Genomic DNA, 10,000 nt, shown 5'->3' on the forward strand with positions numbered 1-10,000 from the left:
TCAGTATCTCCTTGGATCGGTAGAATTCCAATCAAACTTCAACTTCCAGGTAAGTCTTGTTTAATTTGGGAATTAAAGCTAAGACATCTTTGACGACACCTTTGTGAGCGTAACAAAGGGCTGTCAAATAACACCTTTGACGCTTGTCAAAGGTTGGGTGTAAAACTGTGGTAAAAACGGCCTTTACCACCTGAGACTCCCCTGCAAAGGCAACCGCAAAGATAATATTTGACGCACGTCAAAGGTATGTAAAGCTGTAACAAAGGCGGTCTTTATCGCGCCTTTGACAAGACATTTGACGCTATGTAAATCCAATTTTTCGTCCCGTGCTTGACATACTAGTGCGATCTTCCGTTCGCTCATGTCTACGCGATTCACAACATGCAAAATACGTAAAAGCATGCTTGCGTAGCGGGTAACTTATTACCGCACGAGTTTTTAGAACGACGCATACACAGATTGTGCCGTTTTTTTTTGTAGTAGTAGTACGATTGTCGCTGCGTTCATGTTTGTGCGACTATAACATGCAAGATTTCGGAGGTTGTGTGTAAAAGCATACATGCGTTTCCGTTAACTTTATACGACACGGGTTTTTAGAACGGCACAAATACACATTGTCTTATAAAATTGCTAAAAAAGGGGCTTAAAACTAATCTAAACTTATAAAGGTTTCCCAAATTTTCGAACCGTATCTCTGGTTCTTCGAATTCTTTAGGGGACAATGAATCTAAAATTCAAAATCACTGCTTCATATTTTGGTTCCCAAGAGATCATAACAGCGGCACATATGTCCTTGGGAACTCCATTCTTTCATTGACAGAGTTCTTATCAATGTTTGAGTGTAAAGACTCCAGAAAAATTCTGCGCTTGTAATTAGTTTCATTCCTTTCAAGAATTTCGCCGTAGTGTGGATGGATGTCATGCGTGGTACTTTCGGCATGTTGTCGGATTGCAGACTCTTTACTTGCGGTACGCACAGGATCATGTTCCACTTTCCTCGAAGCCCAGCACCATTTGCTCTCACCAATGTAGGAAAAATTGCAGTCTTTGCATTCAACCCTGTAAACGATGGCTGCTAGTTTTTCTTCTGATGGACGGTCCTTCGGTTTTTCGAGGACAGAAGCAAGTGTGCGTATGGGCTTAAAAGCAGTCTTTATGTTGAAATGTTGCAGTGTGCGTTTTACCCTGTCCGATACCCGTTGAACATAGGATACCACGGCAAGGCCAGCAGGGTCAGGATGGTGGCTTTGTGGGCCAGACCTTGGTTGGGCAGCATTTTCAATGAATTTGATGGGATATCTATTGACCTGTAGGCTGGTCCTGGACGTGGGATGTTTCCTCTGTTCTCAGGGCCTCGCTAGAAAGGATGGTGTTCGCGCGGCGCATCAACGTGCTAACGACGGATCTCTTATGTTGTGCAGGGTGGTGTGAATCAAATGCCAAGTACTAGTTGGTATGAGTGGCGTTTCGGTGGACTTGCACCTCAACCTCACCATTGGGGAGGGTGGATACATTAGTATCCAGGAACGCGATGGTGGGTTTACCGCCCATGGGTGTGGCGCGCTCTACTGTGATCTGGATGTGCGGGTTGACCGCATTAAGATGGCGATGGAAAATGTCAAGCACTGTCGACTTTATACACGCGTTTGAATCGTCATCATATCTGAACCACCAGCGGGGGAAAGCCGTGAATGTTGACAAAGCCTGAACCTCGACTTGTTCCATTACCAGGTCGGCGATAACTACGCTCACGGGTGAGCCCATAGCGCAGCCGGTAATTTGGTGATACAGAATCCCTTCATATGAAAAGAAGCTGTTGTGCAGTACGATTTTCGTCAGCTCTACAATTTGATTTTTGGTCAGTTTTTTCTTGTCTTTCCAGGAGTGATTCGACTCCAGCTTTCTTTGGATGACTTTTAAAGCTAGATCGACAGGAATCGAAGTGAACAGGAATACGACGTCGAAAGATATAATTTCCTCGTCTGGTCTGACTTCTGACTGTCTGGGTCTGTACAAAATCTGCGAATTCCTTGGAGTTCTTTATTGTGTAGCCATGATCTGAACGTAGGGGGCTGAGCAAATCCGCCAAATACTTGGAAACGTGGTAAGTAGGGGACCCGATACTGCTATTGATAGGTTTAAGGGGTATCGGTGTGGACGGACTGGCCAAGGTGTAGTGGTCGTCTTTTACTGTTAACTGAACTTTATGCACTTTTGGAAGGCCATAAAAAGCAGCCGGCACAAGATCACTGGGTTTCATTTTAAAATACTCTTTCTCCGTCAGGTTCCCCGACTTTTTTAGTTCTCCAAACTTCCTTTGTAGCAAATTGGTAGTGCTAGAAACTGGATTGCGTCGCTTATCGGTCACGGGTAAGTATGTTTTTGTGTCCTGTAACATGGACGATATCTGCTCCTTGTAATCTAGTTTATTCATCACCACAGTCGCATTTCCTTTGTCAGCAGGAAGAACGAGAATGCTATCGTTTCCTTTGAGTTTTTTCATCGCCTGTCGCTCACCTTGGTTCAAGTTGTAAGTTTTTGGCGCTTTTGCATTCTTTATGATGTTACAAATATCGCCCCTGACCTCGTCCTTGGCGTCTCGTGGTAGGTTCGATATTCCCTGCTCCACAGCGGTTAGGACCTCCTTAACCGGCACACTTCTAGGAGTGATTGCGAAGTTCATTCCTTTTCTGAGGAGCGATATCTCATTGGCTTCTAGGTCGCAGTCCGAAGCGTTTACAACCCATCTTTTCTTTATTTCTTCTCGTCTGTTGTCATTGAAGGTTGGGTCGCCACGCTTTAGTTTTTGTTCGTGCCTTGCACGAGTTTTGTTTTCCTCCCGATGGTTTCGATGTAAGATGACTACCATTAGTGTGGCAAATTCTGTACTCGGTATTAAACCGAGTATTTCGTGTTGAATTTCTCGGATAGCGTACTTAATGCTATTAAGTTTGCTGTGGCACATGCTGATCATAAGTCGTAGATAGCTCCAACCGTCGTGCAGGTTCATGTCTTCGCGATTCATAACATGCGATATTTCGGACGTCGTATGTAAAAGCATACATTTGTTGACTTTTTACAGCACGGGTTTTTAGAATGATGCATACACACATTGTCTCGTTTGTTTTGGTATGCGCTTCAGTGCGTTCATGTTTATTGCAAAATAAGAACCTCTTTCACCTCAGTGACTACAATAGTAACCTCCTGTTCCAGCTCAATAACGATACGGTCTTTCATTACAATGGGAACGTACTTGATTATTGAAAATAACGACCTGTTCAGAACAATGGAAAGGTGCACTACATGATTTTAATTTAACTTTTTCGAAAAATTTCCAAATGACAGTAGAAGCTAGAATAGACATCAAGCCATCGATAAAGTTTTGGACGATGTAACTCGGGGTTTCAGGCCACACTGCTCTGGTTTTGGGCGACATGATTCGTGCGACGAGACCGTAATTCAAAACAAAAGTATTATACTTGTCTCTAAAGGACTTAATTGTGGGTATGGGAATGAACACAGTGACTGCAGGATCAGCATTTGATGTCTGTAAATGACTGGGGGACCGCGGGAGCAGCACTAGAGACCTTTAGATTCTAGGACGAGGACGAGAACGAGTACGCGTTTTGACTGTTTGATTTTAGCGAAAATACTAAGAAGATTTATAATCCGTGCGATTAATCTTACTCCTTGTTAGCAGTATAGGTTGCTCAGTTATTCTCATTGCTGTTACCTGGGCCTTTTTGCTGATCAAAAAATGCCGAAACTGCTACCGTGTTGTTGACTTGTTTTGACACGACGACATTTTTGCAAAACCTCGTACTAAAATGACGACGGTAACACGTTTTTCCCGCCAAAATGACGCTGGTTTGCGCGCGATCACTGTTGCCTTATGAGAAAATCTCGTACTCGTAGTCGTTCTCGTACTAGAATCTAAAGCTCTCTACTTAAACGACGACGGCTACGGCAACGACAACGCCAAAAATCAGTAATATTAGCGCCGTTTATACGAGAGAAAATAAGCCGAGGCTTACTGTGGCCGCGACGTACATAATACACGAAAGGAACTATTTATACGAGTATAAACTCCCCGGCCAGGATAAGCCGCGGCTTGAGAAAGCCGTGAACGTAGATTTACCATTTATACGGAGTAAGCCGCGGCTTATTTTCTCTCGTATAAACGGCCCTATTATTGGTTAAAAGAGGAAAAATGATCGTGCAGCACGCATTTTTGAACAATTTTTTCCCGTACTCGTCAAAACTACTACGTGAAATGACCAAATTTAAGGATTTGACGGCAACGCGGACAAGCTACAGTTAATCTTTCTGTCTCACTCTTTATTTCAAATCCGTCCGTACCAATCCAGTTATAGGACACGTCGCCCATATTTTATAATATAAACAAGATGGAATAATCATGAAATACTTAGAATTGCTCGAACTTATATTTTGAAGTGACGTTTTCTTCGCCGTAGCCGTCGTGGTAAATAGGGAGCTTAAGCAAGCGCGTTTTTGAGACGGGACGGCAACCGGAAGTGAGCTGTTTTCCCTTTTAACTTGTCTTCACATAGCCATATTTACATAGCTAAGTATCTTTTCTTCATTAAAAATGATTAGTATAAAAATCTGGGAGACACCACTGTTCTGGCACGCGAAGTTCTCTTGCGGTTGCCGTCTGCGTCTCAAAAGGGAGCTTTAGCAACGACAACGGCGACGGCAACGAGAACGTCACAAATTTGCATATTTAGTGGGCAAAAATAATAGCTTTGCACGCCCTGTACGTGCGTTTTTCATTTTTGTCCATTTCTTTGCCGTCGTCAGCAAAGCAACAATAGGGACCTTAAGATCTACGACGTCGACGTCGACGAAAACGTCACCTCAAAATACAACTTTGCTCTAGTAAAAGGCTTTCGCGATTATTCCATCTCGTTCACGTCGTACAATGTGGGCGAGGTATCCTAAAAATAAATTGGTACGAGCGGTTTCAGACTGAAAATAGAGAATGAAAGATTCTCCGTTGAATGTTTACGTTGTCGTCAAAACCTAAAATTTAGTGATTTCACGGCGTCGTCATGCAGAGAACCGAAAAAATATGAGCTAAAATCCGTGCTGCACGTGCAGCGCGATTATTTATGCTCTTTTAACAAATGATATCATTGTTTTGTGGCGTTTTCGTCGACGTCGTCGTGAATCTTAAGCTCCCTAATAGGGCCGTTTATACGAGAGAAAATAAGCTGCGGCTAACTCTGGCCACGGCTTACGTAAGCCGCGAAAGGAACTATATATACGAGTATAAACTCCCCGGCCATGATAAGCCGCGGCTTGAGAAAGCCGTGAACGTAGATTTTGTACCATTTATACGGGGTGTTCGCGGCTTACGTAAGCCGCGGCCAGAGTTAGCCGCGGGTTATTTTCTCTCGTATAAACGGCCCTAATGTGAAATTACCAAGTTTGAAGTGTTATGGAGAACGTCAGCACCTGGAGTTAAATTTTCATTTTTCTCCCCTAAATTAAGCGCCGCTCGTAACGGTTTCATTCCTGAGAGACTGAAACACCTTTGTCATATTAAAAGGCTTGGAATAGCCGCGAAGTGATCGCAATAACGTGAATTTATGTTTTTACACGACGTTCTCGTTGCCGTTCACGTCGTCGTTGCTAAAGCTCCCTAAAGCCGACGGGTACGGCTGCGGCAACGCCACAAAGCAAGAATATTATTGGTTGAAAAAGGAAAAATGCTCGTGCTGCACGTGCAACACGAATTTCCCTGCATTTCTTTGCCGTACTCCACAAAACAACAACGTAAAATCACCAAATTTTAGGTTTTGACGACAACGTGAGCATATAACAATGAAAAAGTCATTTTCAGTTTTGACTTTAGAACCGTTCGTACCCATCCATTTGCAGGATAGTTCGCCTGTATTGTACAATGTGAACAAGACGGATTAATCGCGAAATACTTGCGATAGCGCTGAGTTATATTTTGGACTGACGTTTTCGTTTCTGTAGCCGTCGGATGACTGCGGGACGACGGGAGCAGCTTTTTTAAAGTAAACGTTTGATATACCCTATGTGTACATAAATGACAGCGGAACTGCGGAAAGTGCAGCATCTACGACGCAACGGCAACGACAACGTCACAAATTGTGCATATTTAAAGAGCAAAAACAATAGCTTTGCATTCTCTGCACGTGCATTTTTTATTTTTGTACATTTCTTTCACGTTTGCGGTAAATCTGCGACGCGAAATGACCAATTCTCACGTTTTACGGAGAAAGTGAACACAAGGCAGCGAATTTTAGGTTTCTGTCGTAGCCTTAACGCCGTAGCGTGCCTCCTTATTCAGTTCCTGGAAAGTTGCGCTAGCTTTTATAACTTAGACAAACAGACATAATGACGAAAAGATTAATAAACCTGAACTTTCAATTTTATTTGACGTTTTCGTTACCGTCGCGTCGTAGATCTTAAACTCCGTAATGACTGCGGGAGCAGCTTTTTGGAACTGAATTGTAAGTGAGAGGGTATTCTAGAATCTAGCCGAATCTTCTTACAGGCCAACCTTGGTGCCAAAAGCCTCCACTCTAACCCATTCCAATCGAAAAATTCTGCTGTCACTGGAAACAGCATCCATTTTTAACTGCACATGATGGTATCACCCTGCGAGCAGAGCCTCCTTTTGTCTTTTTCTTTACTGAGGAGGAGAAAAGTAGGCTCTGCCCAAATCGCGTCAACTCTTTAAAGCCGCCGCAGCCCGAACTTCTGGACTAGTCAATCTTGTTTTCTCTCGTCAAACCGGTTTTTCCAGTGCGAGCGTCCGTTTAGTGACAAAACCGATGGTTATAATTGAGCCCGCTGTACCATGAAAAACCAAGATGGAGGCGAGATCTGGCATATTAGGCTTGGGTTCGAGACTGTATCCTGGCAACATGCAGCGCGTATTCAATAAAGATCTTACTCGATTCAAGCAGAGCCTTTCTCGAGAACGTCAAAATCGAGCAAGCAAAAGAAAGGCTCTGCTAGCAGGGTGGATGGTATTAGCCTTTTTTCAAATGTTCATAATAACAGGAACAGATCCATTGTAGGTTATCAATGTTTCTTTTATTTAACAAATATTGCCCTGCAATCGGGCTTGACATTTCTTTTTTTGAAAAATTTACTTGTGCTTATTTAAAATACCAATTACACTTAAGTTAATTATGCTTAGACTTCGTTGGGTTTTTATGAACACAGTTAATGGAACTGATATGTTACATTTATTTAACAAGATTTTATACCAAATGTTAGGTTTTTGTGCGGTACATCAGCCATTTGCATTGTGTCGTCAAGTTGACCTATTCATGTCATGTTTCCACATAGCTTACCCTCGCTCGGATAAAATGACAATTTCCATAATAAGAAAACCTGAAAGATTCTGGTACTTAAAGTCAAGTGATACCATCACGCTCTTGCCTGTACATTGAACTCTGTTGCGCCATGTTTGCGTTTAACTGTTCCTGGAATCTATTGTTGTGACAGTATCTCTATTAAACTTTCTATTAGATAAAACACTTCAGGTCAAATCGTAAATCTTATTGGGTCAAAAATTATTGGCAATGTTAATGTGATGTTAGTTCAAAATGCTGCTCAACATATGATTCATTTAAAATATTGCTTGTGTTCTGATCTTGTTATGCACCTATCTTTTTTCATCACTTTGTCCATTTGCAACCCCATACCCACCTACTTCAACTAATTTATGTGTCTTTATCGAAAATACAGTCCTTCAAAACCCAAATGCAATTGTAAACGCTTTGGTCTCAACCAACTGAAAATAGAACTTTTGTGACCAGGAACCTGTTGTGACCTAATGTATAACAGAAACTTTGGCTCAATATTATGTTACCTTACATGTATGTATTATCCAGAATTAGTCATTAAATCAAATGAAACTCCCAATTGCTTCTAGTGTGGGTTACATCATAATGTTTCCCAAATGTCCCAGGAGCTTCTTTAAAGTTTTGTGCTCATGCACTGGTGTACAAAATGCAAAAATGCTTCCCTAGAGTTAATTTCACTTTCACCGCAAATAAAATCATAACTAAAGCTATCAGGCTACTATGGGAAAGGACGCTTGAGTTTTTTTGTTTTTTTTAGTTCCTAAAATGCTCACTTTCAAAGCGAGGCTACATGTGCAACCTTTGTTGGGAAAATGAGACTTTTCCATAACAACAATTGACCAATAATCCTCATCTTGAAAATGAGCATTTCAGGAACTCAGAAATGGTCTGTTGTAACTTAGTCATCCTTTTTTATTGATTGACGAAAACAATTGGAAAAACTATCTAACCGTAATTAGACTCGATATGTCACCATATACATACTCAGAATTTGGACTCTTTCCATTCAAAATTTCGAGGTTTCCGGCCCAAAATTGAATGGAACAACGGAAATACGTTTTGAGTGCACCCTCTTTGCTGCAATATCCACAATAACCGGAACTTTCGTGTTCCATTTGCGAGAGATGTCGCTTTTAGTCTCCCTACCGAATGTGACCTCGTGGACAATAAACATATCAATAGACATGACTTCGCATTCTGGGACGTGGTTGGACTTGTTCGATTTGACCAACGAATATTCCGAAAAATTGTACCGGTGATTTTTGTTGAATGGAAAGCGCCCCTTGTCAGCTTCCCATCGCAGTAGCTAAATTTCATAAGCCACACATGTATGCATTGCTGACCTATTTTTTTCTTTTAAATGCCTCGAAAGATTTATTCTGTTGCAGTGCGGAACATATGCCTTTGGAAAAGCTAGAAACAATGATCGATCGGAGCGAGAAAGTGGACAGTGAAGACAAATTATAATTTTGCCACCTATAAGTCCACTACAATGAAACAGGGCTATTTATCATCGAAATGAAGAAAAACCAAATGTAATAAATTCTTCGAAGAGAACCACACAGGATCTGGGATCATTACTTTCAGTGCAATAATTACTGTTGTTCAAAAAATTACCACGAAGCATGAGGCAAGCTTTGTTTTGTACATTCGGCTGCCACCAAGACCAACAAAACTTAGAAAAGGATCGAGGGGCGTTCAATAACAGACGTAAATACTAAACAAAATTTAGTTAACGAATTTTAATGTGCTTCAAAAGGCCTTCAAAGGCAAGTAAGCTCACCACAAGAAACGAATGACAATTCAAGTAGCTAGGTGATCACTTCAACGCGTAGGGTTTGGATTCCATTACAGTGTACAACACAAATCACGTAGATTTCTCACTCCAAATATACTTGCAACGTTACTATGGTCACTTAATAGCCACTTTCCGAAAAAAGATCCAATCTTCCCAAAGAATCAAGGAAATATCCACTCTAAAAGTGCAAAACGTTCTTTTTTTGTGTACGTGTCGCCGTTATGAATATCCCAGAATGTACCACAAAAACAGGGAGTGACAAAATTGTAAAACCCTGGAAAAAACCAATTTAACTATTAAAATCACGTGGTGACCCCTATTTTTTTATTATATAAAATGGAAGTTTGAGGCCCATTGAAGTCGGGATTAATTTTTGGAGCCGTGAAAAATTGATAAACGGCGCTTTTTAGTAACTGCACAGGAGGGCTGTCAGACTAAAAAATGGCTCTTTTTTGTGATAAAAAACACGTTTATGGAATCACCCAGTTTCAATTTGCTATTTGTTTGAAAGAGCTTTGACGTTCGTGTTGTTTTACTGCAAGGAAACGTTTGTGCCGATAAAAATTGTGAAAAGAACTTTCGGCTCTTGGTTTAAGCAAAAAAATTTCCAAGTGTCCACTTTTCAAATAAACGAATCTCATTATCTCCAAAAAATGCATGGTTACCCCCTATTTTCATTTGACAGTCCAATAGCCCTAACTAGGATCTACTTTTCTGCATAGTCATACCCTGGGGAAAAAAAATTCGTATTAAGGTGGGCAGACACGAGGGGTCATATTACTGAGACAAAAAACTTGTGTAGTGCATATCTGCGTTGGTTTCGGAGATA

The 10,000-nt window shown here is 41.4% G+C and overlaps 1 protein-coding gene across 1 annotated transcript in view; it reads right to left on the bottom strand.

Moving 5' to 3' along the window:
• Positions 1-3,010, bottom strand: part of LOC137971595 (uncharacterized) — a 28,887-nt gene extending 25,877 nt beyond the window's left edge. The window contains exons 1-2 of the mRNA XM_068818398.1: positions 2,094-3,010; positions 1,716-2,008 (exon numbers count right to left, since the gene is read on the bottom strand). Of these exons, the coding sequence (XP_068674499.1) occupies positions 1,716-2,008; positions 2,094-3,010 (1,210 nt within the window). The remainder of the gene's footprint in view (positions 1-1,715; positions 2,009-2,093) is intronic.
• Positions 3,011-10,000: the final 6,990 nt, after the last annotated feature.

This window comes from Montipora foliosa, chromosome 9 (genome assembly GCF_036669935.1).
Source record: "Montipora foliosa isolate CH-2021 chromosome 9, ASM3666993v2, whole genome shotgun sequence".
NCBI classification, from domain to species: Eukaryota; Metazoa; Cnidaria; class Anthozoa; order Scleractinia; family Acroporidae; genus Montipora; species Montipora foliosa.